The sequence below is a fragment of the Sphaerodactylus townsendi genome, linkage group LG06 (genome assembly GCF_021028975.2).
Source record: "Sphaerodactylus townsendi isolate TG3544 linkage group LG06, MPM_Stown_v2.3, whole genome shotgun sequence".
NCBI lineage: Eukaryota > Metazoa > Chordata > Lepidosauria > Squamata > Sphaerodactylidae > Sphaerodactylus > Sphaerodactylus townsendi.
This window is the reverse complement of record NC_059430.1, coordinates 59,257,462-59,283,655: the sequence shown is the minus strand read 5'-3', so window position 1 is coordinate 59,283,655 and position 26,194 is coordinate 59,257,462. Positions and strand designations below refer to the sequence as shown.

Here is a 26,194-nt window from a genome sequence, read left to right as displayed (position 1 = left end):
CGAGGTGCTGCAGCATGTTCAAGCTCCCTTTTGTGAAGTTATTTTATTTGACTGATTTTTATCACTTCTAAAAGAAGCATTCAAATGCATTCCCTAAGAAAGGTGTTTCTGTCTAGTCTTTGTCTCCAGTCTTTCCATTTGCACTCTTTTAACATATGACATTTTCAGGCCTCAAACCCTGGACAGTTTGAGAATGATAATGATCTGCTGTGGCAGCAAGGACATGTTCCAGACTCTGTTGTTTGTCATGGTCGAGTAGGAATTAACTCAGAAACACCAGATGAAGCCTTGGTTGTCTGTGGAAACATGAAAGTGATGGGGGCAGTCATGCATCCATCTGACCATCGAGCCAAGCAAAATATCCAAGAGGTGAGTAAAGCAGACCAATGAAGGCTTGTTAAATTGGCACCAGAGCCACACATGTGTGTATGAACATTGTGATAAAGGTAGCACACAAACATGTTTTGAGTCAGGATTGTGAAGACGTTGTGACACTGCAAAGGAGCCAAAGTTTAGCTTCTATAATTGCAAGCTGTCCTAACCTGGACAGCCAGGGCTAATATGATCTCTGAAGATGTCAGAAGCTAACAGGGTTGGCCCTGATAAGCATTTGGATGAGAGACCACCAGGGAAGTCCAGGACCACTATACAGAGGCAGGTAATGGCAAACCACATCTGAATGTATCGCCTTGAAAATCCTACTGGGCTGCATAGGTCAGATGGGACTTGATGGTAAAAAAAAAGAATGACAACTTAAGTTGCTGAAACTAGCATGGTATCTGGGTGGAAGATTACATTTGTGCTTTATTGAGCAGAAAGGCATCATGCAAACCTTGCAAATAAATAAAATAAGTGTAATGATGTTCATTTGATGGGGGGAACGCTCTAAATGCTTATTTTGTTTGAAGAATGTCTACTTCATTATTCTTGAAGACTAAAATCAAGATAGATGAACCAATGGCCAAAGAGGAGAAAGTGTGTGTGAGAGAGGCGTTTTCTGTACGCCACAATTACCCCGGGGTAGAACCAGGATCATACATACAGTTTGTTTGTATCTCTGTTTCTCCCTTTGCATTGCTGTCCATTTCCATTAAGGAATCGAGTTGAAGTACTCCAGTTAATTTTGCACGAGCCCCCGTTTTACTTGTATTTACAACACAAACGGGCGTTTTTTTCCCCTGCTGGGTGCTCCCTTTGCTGCTGCCTCCGTCTGGCTATCCTCCTGGGCTCAGGGACGTAGGTATAGATTTTTTATGGGGGGGTCGGGGGTGGGGCCACACCCCCACCCACCCCAGGGTATGGCCATGCCTCCCAAAGTCCCGCCCCCGGTCTAGTGCTTATAAAAGCAGCTGTCCAAGGCTGGGGACAGCAGACTCCCCCACCCTGCCCTCCCCTTCCCCCCACCAGCTGGACTCCCAGCCGGCAGCTGGCAGTTCCTTCTGCGCCTCCCCGGTGCAAAATCTGAGTTTTGCGTCCCATCCTCTCCCCCCAGTCAGCCTCTGTGATGCTGGAATCCACCCCCAAACAGCATCACTTTCAATGGTGTTTAGAGAGCCCAAATTCTTCTTTTAAATCCACCTTAAAGGAAGAATCTGGGGTCCCCAGTTAAACAACATTGAAAGTGGTGCTGTTTTGGGGTGGATTATCACCCATCGTGAAACAGCATCACTTTCAATATGGCGTAGTGGTTAAGATGGCTCAGTAATTACCAACTGTTTGCACAGGGGAATATATTTACCTTTAATATCACTAACTGCATGACATATGTGAGCCTTACATTCGTGTCTGTTTTCACAACTCATTTGCTCTGGTTCGGGTTCTGTATTGTCCAAATCTTTGCTCTGCTCATGTCTTTTACCTTTTATATCCTACTCCTGGAAGTATTGTGTATCTTGAAAATGAATAACTCAATTAAGGGTGAAGGCCTGTTGCATTTTGAGACTAGCAGACCAGGTTGGTTGTGCTGCAACTGCAGGTATAAACAAACATAACCCCCTTTCCTGGGAATAATTGTGGTAAACTTAACTCTGCAGGTTTTTGGATTGTTCAGCTTTGGTGAAGGAAAAAGAAAACCACTTTGCAGACTGCCTATTATCTAGTGCCTGGAGCATTACCAGCACATTTCCTGACCCTCAAATCTCTGAAGAAATTCTACAATTGTTTTTTAACTCCCAGTGAATTTAATAAGGAAAGGTGGATACATTTATTTAAAAACAGTGTACATTTATCACCTTTTAAAAGGGGACAGACCATTTGATCCAAAAGGCGCAAAACAGAGAGCTCATATGGCATTTAATTTGCTGGCATTTGTCTCTGTGACAAGTGGTAATGGACCAATTTTTGCCTTCACCCCAAAATCCAAGAAGGAATATGAGTAAAAATGAAAACAAGTTAATTTAAAAGAAGGATAATAATTTCAGCCATGCCAGTTATCAAAAGTATGTGCCCATTTAAATCCTTGATATGCCTTGAATATATTAAATATTTTAATATGAAATTGCTTGTCTTTGGTGATCTAGGTTGATACACTTCAGCAGCTGAGAAGAATAGCACAAATGAGGCTGGTTGAATATGACTACAAGCCTGAGTTTGCATCTGTTATGGGAATTAATCAGACCCATGAAACAGGTATCCACTCAATTCAACTAGTATCTCAGGCAGAATGGCCCTGAAAACACCTTGGTCTCTCATTCTGTAATAATAATGTAACATTGCCTTGCTTTTCAAATACACATGGTAAGATGCATGAGATGCAGGGTGAGCCATGGGTGGGAGAAATCCACCCTAAGGTCACAAACAGACATTACATGCTGATGAAGATGATTTACACTGGTGAAGAATAGGCTTGTCTTTGAGGGTCAACACTCTTAGTCAGCTGTCAAGAATCAATCAGCATTCTTGGCCAAGGGGTGGGGGGTGGGGCACAAATTCTAGTTGCTTTATTCCTGTGCAATCTCAACCCATTGTGAACCAAGCTGGGCAAACAGATTTCTTAACTCATGAGGAAAATGTGTGTCATTGACAGACAAGGCAGTGGTACACACCCCTTTGGCACCTCTGAGGAGAAGGCAGCTGCTGCCATTGTTAGGGCAGGCATGGCCACTGTTGCCAGCAACTCCCATAAGGAGCAGCTGTGGCAACAGCAAACACAGTGTTTGAGGAGCAGAGGTATGTCTAGGGAAAGTGGATCCCGGGGCAAAATCTGAGTCCCCCCCCCATGCCCAGATCTACTGCCCGGAGTCAGCGAGGTGCCCAGGTCTACTGCCTGGAGCCGGTGAGGCACCCAGGTCTACTGCCCAGAGCCGGTGAGCACGGCCCAGGCCCAGTGTCCCCCATGTGATTAGATGGTGTGTTCCTGGGGACATGTCCCTCTGGCAGATATGCCCCTGGTGAGGAGCCATAGTGGAGCTGGAGTCTCATCAGAGGGCATGTTGTTAAAGGCCCTCAGATCTGGAAATGGCCCTAGAAACAAATACAATAATATTTGTGTACAAACTGAGAGAGGCCCATTCTGCACAACACTGATAAAATGTCTTGCAGATGTTTTAAAAAGAATCATTTTAGCTTTTTTTTTGTCCACATAACGTGCTAGAAAGCTTTTCAAGGGAAAATGGTTATTTTGGCTGCCTTTGCTCCCCCAGCTCTCCTTCCATTTTCTGACCAGTTCATACCCACCATTTCCTGCTGCCTAAGAATGCTCCGTACCACTCACCATTTGCAGAATATTCCCACAGACATTTTGTCTGCTTGCAGCTCAGTTGCCTGCCATTTCAGTGTGTAAAGTACATGAATAAAGTTAGTTTTGATTGCAAATTTCATGCATATGTCTTTTTTCTTTCTTTTTTGTTTTCAATGAAATATTGTCAGAGCTATTAGGATTGCAGCCTATTCTCATATAAAGTCTGTGTAGATTCAAAAATATCTCATTAAAAATGAAAAAGGAAAAATGACACATGCACAGAAATGGCTGTCAAAACTAACTTGATTCATGTACTTTACACACTGAAATGGCAGGCCGGTGAGCTGCAAGCAGAGGAAACATCTGTGGAAACATTCTGCAAATGGCAGACTCCATGGAGAATCCTGAAGCAGCAGAAAATGAGCTTGAGCTGCCCAAAGCAGTAGAAAATGAGCATGAGCTGCCCAAAAACTGAAAGTGAGAGCTGTAGCAAGTCGAACAGGAAAAATAAAATGGTCCTGGTAGGGGTGGGGAAGACAGCGCAGCCTGTGCAGAGGCTGCGCTGTCTCCCGAACACCTTACCGTCCCTCCAGTGCATTGCACAGGCCAGGGGACACGCCCCTCCACCCTGCGACTCCAGAGCTGTCGCACAGGGCAGGGGGCGTGTCCCCTGGCATATGCGACACGCCAGAGGGATGGTAAGGTGTTCGGGGGACAGCGCAGCCTCTGTGCAGGCTGTGCTGTCTTCCCCGCTCCTACCGGGACCATCCATGCGAACGGTCCTGGGGGGGTGCGTCGGCATCATTTACGCCGACGCAGCCCCGCAGCGTGGCCCGTGCAGAAATGGCCAGAGAGAGAGAGAGAGAGAGAGAGAGAGAGAGAGAGAGAGAGAGAGAGAGTATAGATTGTAGTCTGTAGTCATTAAAGTTATTTTTGATAATGCAGATGTCCTTTTTTTTAAAGTAGGAGTGATAGCCCAGGAAGTTCAAGAACTTCTGCCAAGAGCCATAAGAGAGGCTGGAGACTTTGTATGTGAAAATGGAGAGCGAGTTGATAATTTCCTCATGGTTGATAAGGTACTCTACAGCACTGCAAAAAAGTTTTTTTTTCAGTGTCATGAAACCAAAGTTCATGATTGAATGTGCGTACAGTTTTTGATATTTGCCTTTAAAAGATGAGAAATTCTGGCCTTTGTTTTGGTTCCTCGTAGAATGATAGGTAAGAACAGAACCACCAAACTCAAATCAGATGAGCATATTTTTAGCAGATTTAGATGGCTGACATTATTGTGAGCAGGCTGTTTCATCTCATTTCCACAAGTCAAATGTAGGTATCACAGTCTATACTGACTTTTGGAATCCTTCAAGGAAAGGCAGTTTAAATGGTTTGCCTTCCGCAGTGATTTTGGGGTCTTTCTGTTGGGGGGGGGAACTCCTTCATGTCTCTTACCCTTTAACTTAACAAGGGCCGATTACCCACAACCAGCTGTTCCCCACTCTTGCCCCACTCTGGCATGAAAAGTTGCACCAGAAGTGCTTTCGCTTTCCCTGTGGAAAGCAAGAAGCATGTGTGGGGCAAGAGAAAACGTGTCAGGACAAGAAATCTTGCCCCGATGTGCCTCCTCTCTCAGCATGCCACATAGAGGAAATGCGTCAGGACAAGATTTCTTGCCCCGACATGCTTCTGGTCCCACTGTGTGCCAGAGCACTGGTGAGTAATCAGCCAAGGATTGTGACAGTTTTCATCTGAATGAGTTCTGCATTATGTCCAGACATGCAGAAGGTGGTAGAGCCCTTTGGCAGTGAAATGGATTGAACTGTCAGACTGTGAGTGTGATGGATTCCAGTGTAGAACATTGATTCAAATTAAAAAACAAAAACAAACAAAAAGCAACACTTCCTCACCAACAGAAAATTAGAACAACAGGGAGAAATGGTGTACCATCTCTTCTTGCTGTGCTGATTTATTGGCACGGGGTTTTAACATTGGAGAACGTTCCTAAGTGTATTGGTTGTTGGGGGTTTTCTGGGCTGTGTGGCCGTGGTCTGGTAGATCTTGTTCCTAACGTATCACCTGCATCTGTGGCTGGCATCTTCAGAGGTGTATCATAGAGAGAAGTCTGTTATACACTGTGTCCAGTGTATAACATACTTCTCTTTGGAAACAGTGTATAACAGACTTCTCTCTATGATACACCTCTGAGGATGCCAGCCACAGATGCAGGTGAAACATTATTTATTTATTTATTTATTATTTGATTTAATATACCGCCCTATCCCCAAAGGGCTCAGGGCGGTGAACAATATAAAAGCATATATAAACATAAACATATAAAAGTTTAAAATTTTCATTCTAAAACAGTATCCCACGAACCCATATGCAACCCTCCCAAGAAGAATGATGGGTCCCGATGATGTTAGGGACCCTATACAGCAGGGGGAGGATGAAAGCAGGGCACCCTCAGCGGCTGGTCTCTCCGAAGGCCCGGTGGAACAATTCGGTCTTGCAGGCCCTACGGAACTCTCCAAGGTCCCAAGCGAGGGCCCGGACAGCTGGTGGTAGAGTGTTCCACCAGGCAGGGCCCAAGACTGAAAAGGCCCTGGCCCGAGTGGAGGCCAGCCGCATCATTGAGGGGCCAGGGATCTCCAGTAAATTGGCCTCTGCTGAGCGCAGAGGTCGACTCGGGACATATGGGGTAATGCGGTCCCGAAGGTACGAGGGTCCCAGGCCGCGTAAGGCCTTAAAGGTCAACACCAACACCTTGAAGATGATTCGTAACTCCACTGGGAGCCAACGCAGCTGGTGCAACACAGGCTGGATATGATCCCAGATGGCACTGCCTGTGAGCAGACGTGCAGCTGCATTTTGGACCAGTTGTAGCTTCCGAATCAGACGCAAGGGAAGGCCCGCGTAGAGCGAGTTACAATAGTCTAGCCTGGAGGTGACCGTTGCATGGATCACAGTGGCTAGGTCAGCGTTGGAGAGGAAGGGAGCCAGCCGTCGGGCCTGTCGAAGATGGAAAAACGCAACCCGGGTTGTATGGGCCACCTGGGTCTCCATTGAAAGAGACGAATCCAGGTGGACCCCCAGCCTGCGGACGGAGGAGGTCGGCGCCAATGTGACCCCCTCCCACACCGGCGGCTGGAATTCCCCAATCTCTCCCCCCCGGCCAAGCCAGAGGATCTCCGTCTTCGATGGATTAAGTTTTAACCTGCTGTGGAACAAGATCTACCAGACAATGGCAACACAGCCCGGAAAACCCACAACAACCAGTTGAATCCGGCCATGAAAGCCTTCGAGATTCCTAAGTGTACTTCTTTATGATTGCCAACTTGACCTAGGGCTGTCAGCTCATGACTGACAACCAGCAAGAGATGGCGGAGAGGACGACTGATGTTGTCAGCACTGCCACTGTGCAATGGTGCCAATTCCAGTGCGGCCTAGAATCATAGTTGGAAGAAACGAGAAGGGCCATCAAGTTCAACCCCCTGCCATGCAGGAACACACATTCAAAGCACTCCTTTCAGAGTTCGTGTTCTTGGCATAAAGTATTAGATTTGCCAGTGATCTCAACAGAGTCATTGGTGAATTTTGTTAAAATGCTAGACCTTACATTTATTGAAGAAGGTAAAAGGCAACTTCCATCTTTTCAAAATAAGCAAATTTTTAAATTAATCTTCTAGATTTTTATAGAGGGGGTTCTTGCATGGGGGAGAAGGGATAACCTTATTTCTGTCAGTTAAGATAAAATTTACTAAATTTTTCTGCTCATTAGGTTTTTAAATTAGATGCTAATGCGAGGTTTCACCCTATCCAAAGGATATGAATAGGATCTTTCAGGATTTAGGGGGACATCTTTTCAAACAAATCTAATTTTATGAGGAACTAGACTAGCTCTGAAGCCAAATTGGAAGTGGCCACAGATTCGTATCATTTCTACATGAAACACAAGGACATAAAATCAATTTCATGGCTTCAACCATATGTGCCTTAAAGATACTATTCAGTAAACAAATTGTAGAAAATCTTGTGTTAGTTAATTGTGTGGGCTTGTCACACTGTGTAGGTTTTTGTTTATGTTATGTAACTTATGCAGCAGCACGCTATGGGCATCACTGGATTAAAAATAAAATCTCTGTTTATCATTAACAATGGTGTTCTGTGTAGCTACAACATAGTGCAGCAGCTTAGCAACATATGAAACAGTACCAATATTATGCAAAGTCTAAATGGGAGCTTTCATGTTTTGTGGTACTGTTGGACAGTAGTTTTATAAAATGCACCATAATAAAGAGTATGGCGATATGGAGACTTTTTCATATGCTCTTGCCCAACTAAAGAAAAGTAGCCTATAAATGTTTTCAATAATAAAACAATGGCTACAAATTCTAGTTTGTAATTCTGAATTTGTGCCAGCCAACATAACCTAGATTATTATACCATCTACATTTGGACATCACGGAAATGTGTTGCTCTACAGTGCACTGAAATGTTTGCTTTTGTGCCTGCCACTAGATAGCCACAAGCCATAACTGCTTTTATGTGTGATTAAATAGAACCCATATTCACTCACTATTCATACATGAACCCTCTTTCAGGGCTTGATGTATTGATCTACTTCATAAATGAGAAAACAATGGAAAGATCAGAGGAGTTCTACAAGAAGACCTGCAGTTGGTGCTATCTATACAGTGGCATTTATCCCACAGCAGCACAATCCTTCCCTGACTTCCACTGCAGAAATACCATAAGGGATTCAGCACTTCCATCTGTCTTTCGTCCCTTGTGTTGGAATTTCAAGTTAGATGTTCAACTAAGCCTGTTTGCACCATCTGATGTGCACAGAACAAACAGTGTGATTGGGGGATTCTGGATCTGATGTTAGGAAACAGTTTGTAGAGGCAAACACTGGAAAACTTCAGATGTCTGCTGTGATATATTTAGTGTGGAGATTCAACATTAATTCAAAACAAATGTTTTAATGTGCATGGCACATGATACTGTCTAGTTGGTTTTTGTGTCCTTCACACAAAGGGCTCACTGCCTGCTTACTGTAGAAAGATTTTTTTTTACAAATGGTCTAGCAGTTTACAATGGAACTGAGGTGGTGCAAAGTGGTTGACTATTTATTTTGAATTAAGTTATATTTGTGTCATATATACTCAATCTGTCTTCAGGGTAGTAGTGAGGAAATATAGGCCAAGACTTGAATCCAAAGAGCTCTGAAAGTGTTTTACCGGCACCTACCAAGGCTGCATGAAGAGTCCCAAGTTTGGGCAATGGAGATATAGATATAATGACCTTTTGAGCTGCAAATTAGGGTTGCTATCCTGCAAGGTTGCGATGGGCAAGCTTTTGCCTTCCAGGTTCCAGGCCCTGTGGGACCTCTTCATTGCAGCAGGAACAAGAGGCACAGGCAGGGAGCAACATCGCACAATGGCATGAAGTTTCAATATCATTTTATGTCTGCACACACAAATGAAATCACAATGCTCTAGAAATTGGCACATCTCCATACAGATGAGCAAATTTCTAGAGCCTTATGAGTCACTGCTAGGTACAAACCGTAAATGACATAACAGTGTTGCTCCCTGCCTAATGGATGTGAAGATTCAATGGCAAGCCTACTGTCTGTCATTTCAGAAGTATTTTTTTCCATATGAAACTAGTGATGCTATAAGTATAAGATCATGGAATCCTTGTATATTGAAGGTAGTTAGGGAATGGCCTGCATTATATTTTTGGACTTGGCCCACAGAAATTATGTTTGGGCTCTGTGCCTGACAAACCACCTCTGAAACTGAGGACAGTTTACAAATCTTGTGATACAATATGGTAGGGTTGGAAAAGGAAGAGGATCTGCTACTTAAGCAATAAGATAAAAAAATTCTCACAAGTCATTTAGTAAACAAATTCAGCTCCTTGCTATAGCCACATTTTATTTACTAATGGAATTATCTGTATTATTTTGCAGGACCAAATTTTTATGGAGAATGTGGGTGCTGTTAAGCAGCTCTGCAAATTAACAAACAATCTTGAAGTTAGGATAGACCAGTTGGAATCATGGAATAAAAAACTTGCCACGCAGAAACGGATACACAGCTCAAAGTCAACAGCCAGTGAAAAGAACTCACTGAGGTACCTACATTTTCTACTCAACACAAAATTATTGGACAACATCCTGAATGCCAAGAGGACTTGAGAATTATTGTAAAAGCAATTTCTGATTATTACTGGCTTATTTTCATAGGGCTTTATTTAATTGGGATATTATGAATTTAAAATGCAGTGAGACGGTTTAAATAAGTATCACTGTGAACAACATGGCACTGAGGTACCAATAATTTCTGGAGGCTGAGTAGAGAGAAAACATTCTTCAGTCATTTGAAGTGAATGGAATCGGATTCTGGTATGCACTTCAGCTTCACTGGAAAATCTAGGATTTTTATTATTCTAAGCAATTTTTTCAATTACTTTTTAGATAATTAATTCTATCAAACATTTACTGGAGTGAACTTTAGGGAGGCTTTTTTCTCTACTTGCGAGGTTTTTGTCCCCATTTTCCTAGGATTTCCCTCCCTCCTTAATACTTGCTCTGATTATTAGGAAAGTAAGGAATATTTTATATTTCAGGAAATTTGGCCAAGCCTCTTCTTGGTTACTGTTACGAAAACCAGTTCTCACAAAACCTGGCAAGGTGAGCAAAACTAAGAATTTGTATTCCTAGAAAGGTTGTAGCAATTCTGAGGGAAGTATTTCCTTTGTCATTAACAGTATCTTAAACTAGAAGGTACATTGAAAATAACTTGTTCTGGAGCAACCTTTCATCTGGATAGGAACTTAACTCTACTAAGATACCACAGTGCCACATGTTATCCCTGATCACAAGTTAACTTCTTATTTAAGAGGCAGAAAGAGCAAGAAAGCTGACACCTATGCTAGACAAACAGCTTGGTTTAGGGAATTAGATTCTTAACCACCTGCTGCAGGTAAAACCAAAAATCAAAGAAAACAGAGAAATGCCTCTTTTTTTAAAAAACCAAGTACCATGATCAAGCAGACCATGTTTGTTAGGAACCTTGTAGACATGGGAAGAGTTCTGTGCATGCAACTGTGGGCCAGTATGGTCCTGTGGTTAGAGTATTGCTCAAGAACCTGGGAGATCAAGGATCAAATCCCCTCACAGTCACCAAATTGGATGACCTCGGGGCAGTCACTCTTCTTCGGCCTACTTCACAGGGATACTATGAGAATAAAATACAGAACCATGTACATGTCTCTGAACTTCCCAGATGTGAGGTACAGTAAAAATGATGGATCTGGGATTCTTCAAAAACAACCCAGTACAGATTGGATCCATATTGGTTTATCACAGTATGGTTTACCCCAGTATGGGAAAATGCAATCATTTTTGCCACAGCAGTTTCGACACATACAAAAGTGCTAGCCTGTTTGTTCTTCCAACTATTTGCACCACAGCAGATATCAACATCTTAATGTTGGTGTCAGTGTGTGTTTGGACAAAATATTTTATGAGGTTTTATAAATGTGCAGTGACTTCTCCATATAGGCATTGCTGTTCTGAGCCCACATCCCTGCTCTCCCTACCCCCCTACCTCTAGGTATGTTTTCCAGTGAAGAAGCAGTCATGGACCAGCACCAGGATTTTCCAGATAACTGTAATTGCTTTGGTTGCTGTTATGGCACTTTGGTAAGAGAAACACATTAATCGGGTGTTTGGTTTGTTTGTTTGTTTGTTTTTAAATCAAATTTATTTTCTATTAATTTTTAAAAATTATTATCATTCATACCCCAGATTTGGTAAAACAAGTTTTTAAAAAATATTTCCTGCACTGCTTCACTGCTTCAAATGAATGGGAGAAAAATGGGATATTTTTGTTTAATCCTAATAATAAATACCCATTTAGTTAAATCAATGATAGTCAAGGATTTTGAGGGTGACAAATGGAGGTCAAGGCTCAGAGTCTGTATGGGAGCTTCCCAGGCTCTTGTGTTCTTGGTTCTGCATGCACACAAAAGTGCAGAAAGTGAGCAAGGAGAGGGGAGAAAGATCTGGACTAGGATTTTGGAAGCATGGAATCCATTACTTGGACTCTTCCCCCTCCCCTTCTTCAAATCCCCAAGAACTACCAGGGGTTATCCATTGCAGGTTTGCAGAGGTTCTGTGTCACTTGTGCACCTGAATGCATGAAACACATGAAGCTGCCTTATACTATCGAGGTCAGTACTGTCTGTTCTGACTAGCAGTGGCTCTCCAAAGTCTAGGTCAGTGATGGCGAACCTATGGCACGGGTGCCAGAGGTGGCACTTGGAGCCCTCTCTGTGGGCACGCACACACAGAGTTCATCATGTGGGGGTCGGAAAATCACACACACCCCACACACACACATCTAGGCTGGCCTGGGCCACTGAGCACGACGTGCGCGCTCCGCAGCGAGCAGGGAGGACTCGGCTGGTGGGCCTGGTGCCTGTGCTCTGGGTGGCTGCTGCCTGAGGGTGGGGGGTGCAGAGAAGACAGAGATGCTAGAGAGGCACAGAGCAGTGCGCGCGGGACTTGCTGGAGGCTAGAGCAGGCTGGCCCCTGCTCAAGCGGGTGGGGCGGAGGAAGAGGGCGCCAACTAGTTTTTTCTAAACTAAAACCTCAGCATTCAGGTTAAATTGCTGGGTTGGCACTTTGTGATAAATAAGCAGGGTTTGGGTTGCAATTTGGGCACTCAGTCTCAAAAAGGTTTGCCATCACTAATCTAGGTAGAGGTCTTTCACATCACTTGCTACCTGGTCCTTTTAACTGGACATGCCAAGAATTGCACTTGAGAGCTTTTGCATATGAAGCAGATGCTCTACCACAGAGGTGTCCCTATCCTCTGATAAACATGGAGGACTTTTCTGCATGGGCTTTTTTTTGTCAGTTCTGTCATGATAGTGCTTCAGTTTATGCCCTGATTTCTGCATGCCTTTTTGTGCCTTTAGTTTTTATTTCAGTTTTTTTCTGGTTCTTTTGAGACCACTTTTGCCTCAGTGTTTTTTTTGGAATCTTATTTTGTCAGCTTTCTTCTTGGGCATAATGTTTTTGTTGGTTTTCTTTGTCCCACCCTCCTCCAGAAATGACTGGATAGTTTTGAATCACACCCTCTTCTCCTGCCCACTCTGAAAATGAATTCTTTCTTTTTTGAAGGCACAAAAATAATGATATATCACCGGAGCATTGTGACAATAGGCCTAGCAGGTTCTTGGAATTCTCAGCTTTCTTCCCTTTTTTTTAAAAAAGTGAGTCTGTATTTCCTTTCCCTTGTGGAGATATGCCCCCTTCTATTTCTGTAAGAAAAGAGGCTAGAGACTTGCCCTCCTCCCCCACCCCATGAAGGCTGTGAGTTCAGAGAACCTGCTAAGCCTATTGTGACAACAGTCCAGTGATATAGCAGTATTTTAGTGCCTTTTTTAAAAAGGTGGGGGCATGCTGTTATGCTGGGACTCATGATGACAGAACCATCCCTTCAATATCCTTATTATTGAAGGCTTGTGTGCAAGAAAATAAACTGACTCTACAATTGTAAAAATGCACAGGCAGGTCAATGTGCAGAAGAACTATGCCCAAATAGATTTCAGTGCTTGTGGATTGGCTCCACTGAAAATCAGGAGTTAGCTAAGCACATGGGAAAGCCTGGACAGATTAAAAAAACCTGGCCAGAAAGGTGCTCTGCTGCAGTTTAACATGGGTTTATCCAGGCAATCTGAAGTCTTTATGACACAACCTTTAAAAATTAGTGAGTGTTTTTCCAGTTCTGTTTCTGAGCTCTATCCTGGCTATCCATCTATGGAATAAATGTCTCATTTCAGTGTTACAACGATGTCCACCCTTTATGTACTTAGCATACCAGAGCAAGACATTGTCTCTTCTGAATACAGGCAAGTGATTTATCTGCTATTCGTTTACACATTTGTACTTGAATTCCTTTCTGTTCTAAATACTCTGGGAAGATATCAGCATATTTAAAGTATATAATGTGTCGTAATTTATCTAGCCTTAAGGAAATTGACAGAGCCTCAAGGGGTGGAATTGTACTCTTGAATAGCATTTGTTGTTTCAAACACTGTCTTGTCTTATGGGCCTGGAGTCGGAATTGGACACTTGCAGAAGCTTCTAGATTGCCACTGATATTCATGCCTTTTTGACTTCTAGATTAGTTCAATGTGCTCTACATGGGGTTTGAAGACTTATCCAGATAGTTCTGCTTGACTGTTGTTGAGCATGAACAGGAGGGATCATATTGTACTTGTGCTTCATGGATTACATTTGTTACCTTTATGTTTCTGGGCATAGTTCAAGGCTCTGGGTTTGACCTTTAAAGCCCTAAATGGTTAGAGTCCCAATACGCACAATGCAGAGACTGAGTCCAGGACCCCCACCCTGTGTCTTGTGTCACAGTCATTCTGAATTTGCAAGTTCTCAATTTCTACCTGATTCGGATAATGTGCTGCCTGATTCAAAATTCTGCCTTATACTATCAGACCTCTGGCATGCATGAAGAATGTGCTTAACCCCCCCCCCCCCCAGCCATTTTCCTGACCTGCAATGGTTCTGAGTGTGCACCATCTGGTCTTTTGGAAAAATCATTGAGCATACTTGTCGGCTTGTCCAATAGACTGAATAGCATCCACATGAACTGTTTGAGGTTGGGAAAATGATATGGGGAAGGTTCAAACCCCTTCTCAATGGAATGTCACAATTGTGATCCTACTAGGTCACTGAGCCCAAGGGAACTGAGGATTATGCATTATAGTGTGATTGGTATGCAAGACTCAGGGTGAGGTTCCTGAACTAAAACTGTTTTCTCTGTAATGTATAAATAAGCAATATGGTGTCAGAAAGAATATCTGCTCCTGCATAAAGCTTCCTGTCTCTAAGATCTGCCAGTCCTATATAGATGAAAGACTGACTCTGACCAGGGGCAATCTTTTCAGTAGTCATCCTGACATTTAAAAAAATTAGTTTTGCAAAATGATCATCTGCCCTTCCTTCTTGCCTGAGGAAAGTCAAATACGTGTTTTACTATAAAGCATTTGATATTGGGTATTGATCTGGAGTATGGGCCCCCAACATGGGGCTTGTTGGTGTCATGGCACCCACTGATCCTAGTGTGCCTGCCAAGTGTTTGTAGGAAGTGAATAGGGTAGGGTTGCCAGGCATAGCCAAAAAGGTGGGGCCTCATAGTTTGAGGGAGTCATTAGGGTCTGTGGAACAATGATATTACTTCAGCTTGATCTAGAAGTGATGTCCTCATGCTGAGAGTGATGCTGTACAAATTCTGTAATTTAACCATAGAGTTTTGGATGAATACTGAAGCGTGATGTCCTCACTTCTGGGTGACAGTAGAAGCAGTGCCATTGTGTCTGATATGCTAATCTCACGTCTGCTCATTTCATGGGTCAATTTCATCCTGCTGCCCAGCTGAAGGGTGGTGGGCAAAAAGAGCAGAGGATGGAGGTAGTGTGTCCCAATACACTGGGAGGCCTGGCAATGTTAAGGTGGGGTCAGGTAGGAATCTTGCCCAGAAGGACTTCTGATTCACCACTGGAAATTCAATCAGTTGTGCAGATTAAATGACATTGTGTTGGTGGCAGCTGCCACCACAATTTGGTTTTATTCTCTCACATTGTGTATTTTTCAATTTACCCCTCTTCTCCCTTGTACTACACTTGGACATACTTTATGTGAGTGTGTGTGGTTCCACCTCTGACAATGGCCATTTTGTGTTTGGCTTCACCTCCCATGGTGACCATTTTGTGGTTGCACTCATCATCTTGTGTTGGAATTCCAAAAGTGCTCATTGGCTCAGAAAAGTTGGGTATTCCTGATCTAGAGCACATTGTGCTGTTTAATTATTGTGCTGCTGTTTCTGACTTTCTAATGAATTTAATGATGACAATTTCACTATTAAGCTTTTATTGCTGCTACTTTGAAAGCTTTTGCTATGGAGCAGTTTACTTACCAGATAAATAAAATAGCGACTCTTATTGCTTTTGTGATGTAGTAATGTCTGATGTTTAAATTTTTTATTTGTTTTACCATCCTTTCCCAGCAATTCAACTAATCAGATGACTGACCCTCCATCTACCACCCTTATAGGTACTGTGCAGTAAACCATTCTCTGAGGTTGAAAATTGTCAACTGAAATAAATAATATTATTGATGTATATAAAATTGTACCATGAAGTCCAGAATCAACTCTTAGCTTACTTTTTTTGTATTTTAAAAGCTAGTCCTGAATCCTCAAATATAAGTTTAAAAATAAACAAATAGTGCTGGTTAAAATGGCAGAAGCTGGAGATTGGAGCATTAAGACCTGGTAGCCAGGCTTCAGTGCATTGCACAGTGTGTTGGACTTTTTCATGGATAACAGAAGCAGAACAAGCTACTTCTGCTGCTGTTTCTGACTTTCTAATGAATTTAATGATAAGCAAATTTATGCAAACATGATTTGCTTGTGTGTGTTCAAGTTGTAGTATTGAGATTGCTTTGACACAGAAACTGATTTTGTTAAACTCTGATTATGTGAATATGATTAATGAATGTGTTATTTTTCTAGCGGCCAGATATACTACAGTGTCCTCAACCTCCAAACCTACTTCAGTCATACCTGAAGTAAATTTCTGTGGTATTTTGCCATGTCATAAAGCTTACTGCTGTCCACTTCATCCGGCAGTAAGGAAAGATCTAAATTATCAGAATATGAAGCCAAAGGAGGAGAGTACCAGTAAGTTAAATAATGAACTAAGATTGCATTACTAATGATCAGGTCTTTGCTGCATGTTTGCAGCAAAGTTTGTTTTACAACCATGGGGATTTTTTTTAGAGCCATGATGTGGCAATTGCTAATGAAGACAGATTTCCCTTGGTGGTGACATTCCTGCACATACCCAAGGGAAAATATATGAGAAGGGGGAAATCCAATGAAAAGGACAGTGTAAACGACCCATACTTGTATGGTTCCAGTCATCTACTGCATTCCAGTATCTGACTTCTCTTTTTCTCAAAAACCTCCAAGGAAAGAAATTCTACAACCTTCCTGGACATGTAGACTCCATGTAAATGCAGGGCCAAACTGGGATATGATGTTTGCTGAGGGAGTCTTCGTCTTGTATGCTTCCATCTCTCATCCTGCATTGTGATGGTCTCCCTGACATCCCTTTCACTTAATCTGTGTTTTGGGACTATTACGCCACAAACTTGCTAAAGGGTTCACTTCACTAATACACTTAGATCTGAACATGCCTTATAAATCAAGGGTCAGGCAGCAGGCAGCAGACAGTCTCTAAAAATAGAAAACATTCAGTGGGACTGGTTGTGGTGGGTTTTCTGGGCTGTGTGGCCGTGGCCTGGTGGATCTTATTCCTAACGTTTTGCCTGCATCTGTGGCTGGCATCTTCAGAAGTGTATCACAGAGGGAAGTCTGTTACATGCTGTGCCCTGTGAGAAGGGTATGTCTCTCAGGACACAGTGTGTAACAGACTTCCCTCTGTGATAACACCTCTGAAGATGCCAGCCACAGATGCAGGCAAAACGTTAGGAATAAGATCCACCAGGCCACGGCCACACAGCCCAGAAAACCCACCACAACCAGTTGAATCCGGCCGTGAAAGCCTTCAACAATACATTCAGAGGGACTGTCACTTAAAAATGGGAGACTAGTATGGTGTATGTTTGTGTGGACTATATAACGGTTTGTGCCATTTTCCTGTCAACAGTTGCTATCCCCAAGTTGTGTTCATATCTATTTACTCTATTCTTTTCACATTCTCACTCCCTCTCCAAAGTTACATGCCCCTATAAATTTTACCAAATACTGCAGAAGAGGGAACAGTGTCTTTTCATAAGGCTATCATACACCCTCTTTAGAGAACTTGTAACATAATTCTACTACAAACCTGTCCTGGATTGACTGTCTGGAAATATAGAACCTTGTTCTGAAGTCTGTCACACATTTGCTTTTGTCACACAATTGTTTCAATTTGTGAAGGCTGTCTTCAAGGAGATAGATATCCATTCTTCTTCTAGGAAATAAAAGAAAAGGACTATTGGAACAAAACTGGATTGAAAAGCCTGACCTTGGAAGTGATTGTGAGTTTATTTTCTTTTTAAAAATTCCTTAAAAACACTTCAGTTTTAACACATCTGTAGATCTGGTTTATGGGATTATGAATATACCACCTGTTGCTAGAAGGTCTTGTGCATTTGTTAATTATCTGATCCATCGTAATTCCCTTGCATGCATTTTTTTCAGGGAAAGATAAAACTTGTGGCTCATGAAGAATTCATGGTGGGGGGGGGCATGGGAGATACTCCCACTCAATACCCCCCCTCAAAGATTTTCTCAGGGATTTGATTAGGCTGCTCCCCCCCCCCTTCTTTCTTTTAAATAGCTTTTCAGCTACTCTCAAAATTCCATGCCTTCTGAGGCATATTTAGTATCTGGACTCCTCTCTCATCCCTTGCATTGCAGCATTACTGTTATAGGCTTAACATTTTATTAGTTTGGCTGATGTGACCAAAGGAATGGTAAAGTATCTTGATTATCCTTTTATTGGTCCCTGAGTATTGGGGAAAGATTTGTTTAAGTGGTTGTTAAAAACACCTGGAGAATGCAGGATTTCCCTCTCTATATAGCTAACATGTCATAGTGGATCTTCTGCCTTTGTACCTTCACCTGTACTCTACATGCATATTAGTTAATCAAGTAAAGCCTAAAGCCTTCAGTGTTCTTTTCACCGAAGGCAACCAGTCCACATAAAGTCCTTCACCTGGCATTCCTTATTACTCTGAGTGGGGCATGCATAACATTTTTGTCAGTGGCTTGGTGCCTGCCCATCTTTTTTGTTTGAAAGGCTTAGTGTTGATGCATGAAACAAACAGGCCATGCTGGGAAGCAACAGCAAATGCCGGGGCAATTGACGATGGAAGCAGGCAAATGGCAAATTGTGTGGCAGGCTTACATCAGACACTGGAGAGCAAGATGAACTTTCTTGTGCAATGTTGGCACATGCCCAGTGTCTTTTTAAAAAGCTGTTGGTTGCTACACATGCAACAGTCACACACTAAAAATCTGTAGCTTGGGCTGGTAATTTGTCATGGGTACAGGGATGGGCACAGCTACGATCACGAAGGGTAAGAGTCTAGAAGAGGAAGGAAGAAATGGGTTGGACTACTTTTTGAAGGATGAGCACAACAAATTATAGGGGATAAAAAAAGGGAGTGAGATGTGCTGCTGAGGAGGTGGAATCGATCACTGGCATGTGAGAGACGAAAGCTGAATTGCTGAACTACTGATGGTGCATGCATGCATGACCACAAAGCTGGAAGTGCCCACCAGTGTGGCTTTTAAATCAGGCCACAGGGTTTTTTTGCTTCCACGTTTCTTGAGCAGTAGGCAACTCTATATTGCTAAACCCTTTTACATGTAAAATGTAACCACTCTTTAACACTTAAACTTTTTTTAAAAGTATGATTAATGTCAAATTACTCTGAGAAATAATCTAGACAAAAATGGTTCTCTTCCTTTTTAGGGATTGATACAACAATGACATCTATTCAGATCTTACAGACACAGCAAAAAATTGATCATCGCTATTGCAGCAAAAATCTGCAGTGTGGGTTGGTAACATGATTTTATTGATGGAGCGCAAAACTCAGTGTGTTGGGTTGGGCTCAAGGTTAATCCACCACCACCAAAACCTTTCTTTGTATCTAGGCAATATTGGAAAAACCAGAAGGTCCACTTTAGTCAGTCTTACCATAATCTTTTTTTCCCATATTAATTTTTATTCAGATTTTTAAAGATATAATTAACCTCTAACAGATAATACACATTATAAAATTGTAACAATATAACACAATACTACTTATACAACAAACTTATTGAGCAAATATAAAACAAGCATTCCAGTTAAACATCTTATATCCTCCTCACAACTCTATACTTCTATCCATCTAATACTCTATTATAACTTAAAAGATATTGTTTTCTTACCATAATTTAGTTAATCTACTTTCATTCAGGAAGCACAAAATCCTCCAGTAATTTCTGTGGATGTTTCTGCTTCATTAAACATTGTCATTGAGCATTTGATAGGTTTATCTATACAAGTTAATGTGACATTTTCACAAGGAAAGATTTTCCAAAGTTGTTATTCTGCACTTTAGTGCAGATGTTAGCAAATTAGCAATGGATTGACTGACTAGTGTGAACAATAAAACACTATTCCTCATTATTATTCTCTGTTCAAATAGTTAACTGGCTTGCTAGTGCATATCACTAATGCACTTTTAAACAGCTGAGAAGCTTATTACAGTCCCCAGTTCTGGGATATTGTTCATCATTGCTGTCCATTCAACTGTCCGATCAACTTAACATTGTGCATTGGACCACGTACGGTTTTGTGAATTGCATACATATTTTTACTTTTAATGATTTTAAGTCTTTTTGATGTTACTCTCTTTTTAGGTCTGGAAATTATAGTTATTTTATTCCTATTAACAAATACACACCCGTCAAAGTAAAAATCTCACTGGAAATCAAGTAAGTATAGGGGCAGTTTTAACTATAGACAAACTATTTTTTCATAATATAGCTAACTGTGTATTTAGGTCATGGTTTGGGCAAAGACTTCACATATTGTAACAATGGAAAAGGTTAGACATTCTGCAACAAAATCAAGAGTCAATTTACTTTCACTCTCACTGTCATTCATATCAAAACCTCTATTAACTTTAATAGAATTGGGTCGCATCCTTAAAACCAGTTAGTAATTTTGCTACTGATATTGTCAGTGCAGTCTTAAGATGAGTTACACCCTTCTAAGTCCACTGAAATCAATGCGATCAGAGCAATACGATTCTGACTGAACACAAGCAGCATAATTGAAATTGCATAATGCTACAGGTCAGCTTTCACGAATAGGCAAGTCCATTAATGGTGTTCTCGCTAAAGTTGAGTGGCAACATTGGAATGAACTTTCTACTTGTACATTACAATTTTTTGTATGAGGAGATATGTTATTTCATCTGCTAAATGCAAATCCAGCAAATATGATTGGCCCTAGATTTTAAACTTAATAACGTCTGCAATGAATTTTGTACTTAACAAGTTTTGTATTAGAAACATTCTTGTATCTCTCTGATGTCCTTGACTCTATATCGGAGTAACTGGGTTGCTATAAATGGCACCACCTTTATTTATGTATTCATCTATCTATCCATGCATTCGTTTGTTCATTTTTTCAGTTTCTATCCTGCCCTTTCCCCAGGGTGGCTAATAATTATAAAATACAAGAATATTAAAATGTATACAATATAATATAAATGATACTTAAATTTTTTAGTAATTTTAAAATTCTAGATGGTGCCCTAAATATTAAACAACAACAACGGAGATAACCAATCAAAGGATAACTTGGGATAACTTGACAAAGATAATGGGGAGGAAGAAAAGGGGAAAGGAAGGAATAGAAAAAAGTCACAAGGGAAACCAGTGCAGGCAAAATTAGGGAGGCCAGCTAAGATGAAAACTGTAACTTTCCTCAACCATACACCTGGCAAGATGTTTCAGTCTTGCCAGTCCTGTCGAATTGAGCCAGGACCTGCTCAGGAAAATGGCATGGGAGGGAATGCTGAATCCCCTCCTCTGCATGTCATGTTCTTGAGCAGAATGGGGCTCCAGCACACTTAGGATCCTTAGTTCCCTGGTGCCATTGTTGGTCTGTAAAAAAAAAGGACACACCCAGCCTGAAGCATGTTACAGATAACAAGTAGTTTGGCTCTGGGAAGACTATTATTCTACTTAGAATGGCACTGCTAGTTCCACAGTTCAGTTTTAAAGTATAATATTCATTCAATGGTACAATGGGACATTACAGCTGTTCATATAATCCTTTTTTCTTGAAGTACAACAGAGCCATTGATTATCTTTCAATGCAAAATCACCTTTGGAAATCCTTGTTCATATCATCATCAAACCCGCCAGAAGAGGGAATCCTTCCAGGAAACTACACAGGTATTGCTTTTTGTTGCCAAAAGGGCTGCCAAGAGCCAATACAGCAGGGGTGGGCAATTATTTTTTCCATGGGGCCGCATAAGAAACAGAAAATATTGTGGAGGGCCGGGCCAGGGACTGCAGGGCGAGGGAATTAGGTGCCCCAGCAGCCGGTAGCCAAGGCAACCGGCTTCTGTGGAGCTTTCAAAGACACAGCTTGCCTCAGGGGCTGAGAAACACAGCCAGAAACCCGGCCAGCCAAGGCGGCGGCTGCAGCGGGGCCATCCTCCCAACAAGCCAGAGGCCGAGGCTTTTTTACAAGCCCTCAAGAGAAGCCGGCCAGCCAAGGCAACCAGCTTCTGGAGACTTAAACACCAGCGTAGCAGGCACAGAGGCATGAAGCCATGAAGCCGGCAGCCAAGGCAATAGCGGGGCTTCTCGCCTCAGCTCAACAAGCTGTGGAGGCGAGGTGGTTTTGAAAGCCCCCCAGCCGCAGCTGGCGCAACCGGCTTCGCGGGCTTCGCGACACCTGCGCCTCAGGCAGTAGGCTGAGGCTTTTTTAGAAGCTCCCCGCAGCCCGGCAGCCAAGGCAACCAGCCTGCAAAGGCTTTCAAAGGCTCTACCCCAGCAGAGTGTATCTATATACAAACTGAAGTTCGAGGGGACAAAACCTGAATTTGGCTTCCCTCCGGCATGGGCGGCCACCCTTCCCTACTCAATTTCCACTCAAACAATGATTTTTTTTTTTGCACCACTGCACAAACACCCCCCCCCCACCCCCAGCAAAACATACATGGCCTCTCCCACCAACTGCCTTTTCCTACTCTTTGTCTCACACCAACCCTAGAGGTAGGCTGGCCTGAGAAACAGCTCCAAGCCAGTGCAAAGGGGAAATTAACCTTAAGCATATAAATCTCCTACAAATCACCCCATCTGAAGGTTTACCAAACAAATGCCAGCATCATCATCAGTTCTTGTTAAGCTGGGCTCCCAGCTCAGCTTCACTTCTCCTATGCCTATCGAGACCAGTCTGCCTAGAAGGCTTTGTGAGTAAGGGAGAATAAGGCACCTCTCTGGGTCAGAGGGAGGGAGGCGGAGCACTCCCAGTCCTGCTCCTCTGGGAGCACAGTGGGATTTCTACGCCCCTGGGACACTCCAGCGGCAACCCAGAAATTGAAGGGCGTGGGCTACAACACTGGCGATCTGCAACAGTCGCTGCCTCCAGTGCCTGGCTTGCTAAGGACCTACTGAATCAGCTTGTTATTGTGCAGGGACGCTTTGGCTTCCCCACGGGACTACACACCAAAATGGATAGCCTGGGGACAAGAGGTACTGTCCCTAGGCAAAAACGCTTGTGCTCCCCAGCAAGCAGCAGGGGGTCGGTCAGGGTCATCCGGGCACGGATGGTAGTACGCCCGCAAATGCCAGTAGTCTACAATACAGGCACCTGGACAAAGATTCATCTGGGCACCCTCATATGACCTTGATCCAAACCAAATATCATAACAAATCACTTGGATGTCTGTTACTAATAATCTGTAATAATTAAAAAAGCCTGTATATCCATCTATCTGTCCATTTGTGGCAGATATATCAGAAAATAATACTGGGAATCTCAAACTTGGCCACCAGTTTCAGGATGATTGTGTGAATTCTGGGGTCAAAAATTAAAGGAATTGGAATATCCTGACTCAGGTTATCTCTAGACACTTCCGCTACTTGCAATAGAAAAGTTAAATTCTAACTTCTGTTCCACAGTTTTTACCACTAAAGCAGATTAACATTCTATTATTATGTATGTAAAGGGTGGGAAGAGCATCCTTTTACTGCTTTGATAGATTATGGGAAATACTAACTTCCTTCTTCTGTTCATAATATTATCAAAGGTTTGCAACTATACTATTATTAAATATTTTATCAACTGCCAGCCAGGATATATGAGGAGTTGAGACCAAAAATGAAAGCTTGGGGTGGGGGGCTCTAATCAGAAGAGGAGATAGAGGAATGACAGATCATGAAAGGAAGAAAGCTAAAATTTGTATTAGAGGAGAATTAGTGTGGAAAAAGAATTCCTTTGGTGAAAATGAAGCAAAAGACAAAAAAAGTTTTTTTAAAAAAAATCTTAATATGCCACACAATAACAGGGCTCCCCATTGCAAAACCTGGTTGTTCAAACAAAACTAAGGAGCTGGGTGGAACCAAAAGAAGAGGGAAACCATAGACTGATGGAGATAATGACTTTATTAGAAAGCTGTTTTCTGTAATCACTGTAACTTTTCCTGGATGGTTTTACTTTCCTCTAATGCAGGCTGGGCTCATGATTTTAACATAGGGTTCCCCACTTGGAAAATACCCAGAGATTTGGGGGTGGAGCTTGGAGAGGGCAGGGTTTGGAGATGGGAGGGACCTCTGCAGATTGTAACACCATAGAGTTCACCCTCCAAAGCAGTCATTTTCTCCAGAGGAACTGATCTCTGTCATCTGGAGATCAGTTGTAATCCTGGAAGATCTTCAGCCACCACCTGGATGTTGGCAGCCCTATTTTATCAGGTTCTGAGCAGTAAGGGTTTTCCTCAGTCTCCTAGTAAATGCTGCAGAAAAGCCCAGCCAGCAGAGTCAGAACAACTTCTGTCTACCCCTCCCCCATGTGGACTTTCTGCCATTTTAAAAACCAGTAATGTCATACATTGTTATAGCATCATTGTACCATAGCTATACATGCCGCAATTTTTAAAGCCAGATAGAAAGCACTCCAGCAGAGGGAGCGGGGAAATGGTCAGTGGGAGGGAGAAAAATGGAGAATCCCTCTGTGTTGAGCCTCTGTTGCCTCTGGAAATACCTCTCATTTTGAGGAACAATGAGAACACAATGGGGAATGATCCCCATGTGAAGGCAGTCTTGAATGAAAGTTCTGTATAAAGCTGAAGTAAATTTTGGATAAAAATGTTGTTCTGTTAGACAGGAACAGATGATTATTAACTCCCACCAAGGTACAAACCAGACAGCTCTAGGCTTCTTGTTGGCTGCTTTTTAAAAACACATGTCTCTTGTGATATTTTTCTGATAGCCATTGTTCATCCTATACTGAGCAGATTTGCATGTCCTGCCTCTGATGAATAACATCCCCCCCACCCAAAAGCAAAGAGTAAATGCCTTCGCCTCCTGAAACAGCAAAGGATCAGGCTACCCTATATTCTGTCTACAGTGCTGGCACTCACATTCTAAAATGGGACAGGTTTTAAGCTTGCATAAAGTTTTTCCTGTTTTAACTCACAATGCCTGTGATCATATCTAACCCCAGCGATGTCCCTATGTGTGAACATATGCTGTCATAAGGTTGCTCCACACTTTATACAGTAAGAATATGTCCAGGTTGATTTCATGGGCGGCTATTAATTTCACAATTGTCAATTTTTGCCATAATCACACATGCTTGAAAACTACTGTACGCTGCATCAAATAGGTGTAATCACAAGAAAGTCAACAATGGTGTCAGTTTTGTTGCCTATGATTTCTTTCTGTCTCTTTCCCTCCCCCCATTTGTTCTGTAGGGGTTCCAACACATTTGGGATCTTCCTGTAGCCTCTGCATATGACAGTGCATATCATTTTCGGGTTGCTGTTCCAGTAAGTCTTTGTGTTTCCAAAGTCAATCAGAGAAAAAGAGAACAAAACATTTTGCTTTGATATGTCTTAATCATATCTGTTTTGTTTCAACAGGATCTTGCAGACTGTTCAACAGATCCTAACTACACTGGGATATTTTTCACCGATTATTTCTTCTATTTTTATCGCAAATGCAACTAAAAGGCTGGCATTAACTTTTCCTGCAAAAGAAAGGGAAGGGGAATACTGTTGGTGCCATCAACAACTTCATTGTCAGATTATTTTTTCTGGGTTAACTCCTTATAGAAATAAATGGAAGCAAACAAAACTATGTTCTTCTTCAAAGTTGTCATATTTCAATCTGTGCTAGTAAAGTGATTGCTGATAATTCCAGCAGAACTGGAATTAAGTAAGATTCAGTTGGCTGATATTCAGCTAACTGTCTGTCTGATCTACTTGGTGACCTAGGCTATGGGTGTTCATTTTAGTGGTGTTCTAGAAGAGAATAATTGTAGGGAAACAATCTTGCATTTGTCAGATTCAGCTGTTCCCAAACCAAAGAAAGACCATGGGATTTCTATTTGTTTGTTTGTTTGTTCATTGTCCCCCTTTCCCACAAGATCTCCAAGCAGATTTCACAGAGTGAGTCAGTGCAATCAATAAAATGAGACATTCAATAACCAATGCATTAGGATTTTAGAAGTTTGGAACCATGAAAAAGAATTAAAACATAGCAGAAGTATTAACGAGACACATTAAATGGTACAGAAATTGCATAATAGGATCCCACTTACAAAAAGCTATATGCCACAGTATAGACCACAGTCCCAATCATGTATGCAAGCAAGTTTGTAAAACCATTT

At 42.2% G+C, this 26,194-nt stretch overlaps 1 protein-coding gene across 1 annotated transcript in view; it reads left to right on the top strand.

Annotated features, from left to right (window-relative positions):
- MYRFL (myelin regulatory factor like) overlaps positions 1-25,662 on the top strand; it is a 54,379-nt gene extending 28,717 nt beyond the window's left edge. The window contains exons 11-25 of the mRNA XM_048499177.1: positions 169-369; positions 2,520-2,628; positions 4,643-4,755; positions 9,654-9,817; positions 10,313-10,376; positions 11,302-11,390; positions 13,538-13,606; positions 15,781-15,827; positions 16,288-16,455; positions 17,757-17,819; positions 19,262-19,349; positions 20,200-20,274; positions 21,639-21,747; positions 25,278-25,352; positions 25,446-25,662. Of these exons, the coding sequence (XP_048355134.1) occupies positions 169-369; positions 2,520-2,628; positions 4,643-4,755; positions 9,654-9,817; positions 10,313-10,376; positions 11,302-11,390; positions 13,538-13,606; positions 15,781-15,827; positions 16,288-16,455; positions 17,757-17,819; positions 19,262-19,349; positions 20,200-20,274; positions 21,639-21,747; positions 25,278-25,352; positions 25,446-25,532 (1,521 nt within the window). The 3' untranslated portion in view covers positions 25,533-25,662. The remainder of the gene's footprint in view (positions 1-168; positions 370-2,519; positions 2,629-4,642; positions 4,756-9,653; positions 9,818-10,312; positions 10,377-11,301; positions 11,391-13,537; positions 13,607-15,780; positions 15,828-16,287; positions 16,456-17,756; positions 17,820-19,261; positions 19,350-20,199; positions 20,275-21,638; positions 21,748-25,277; positions 25,353-25,445) is intronic.
- Positions 25,663-26,194: the final 532 nt, after the last annotated feature.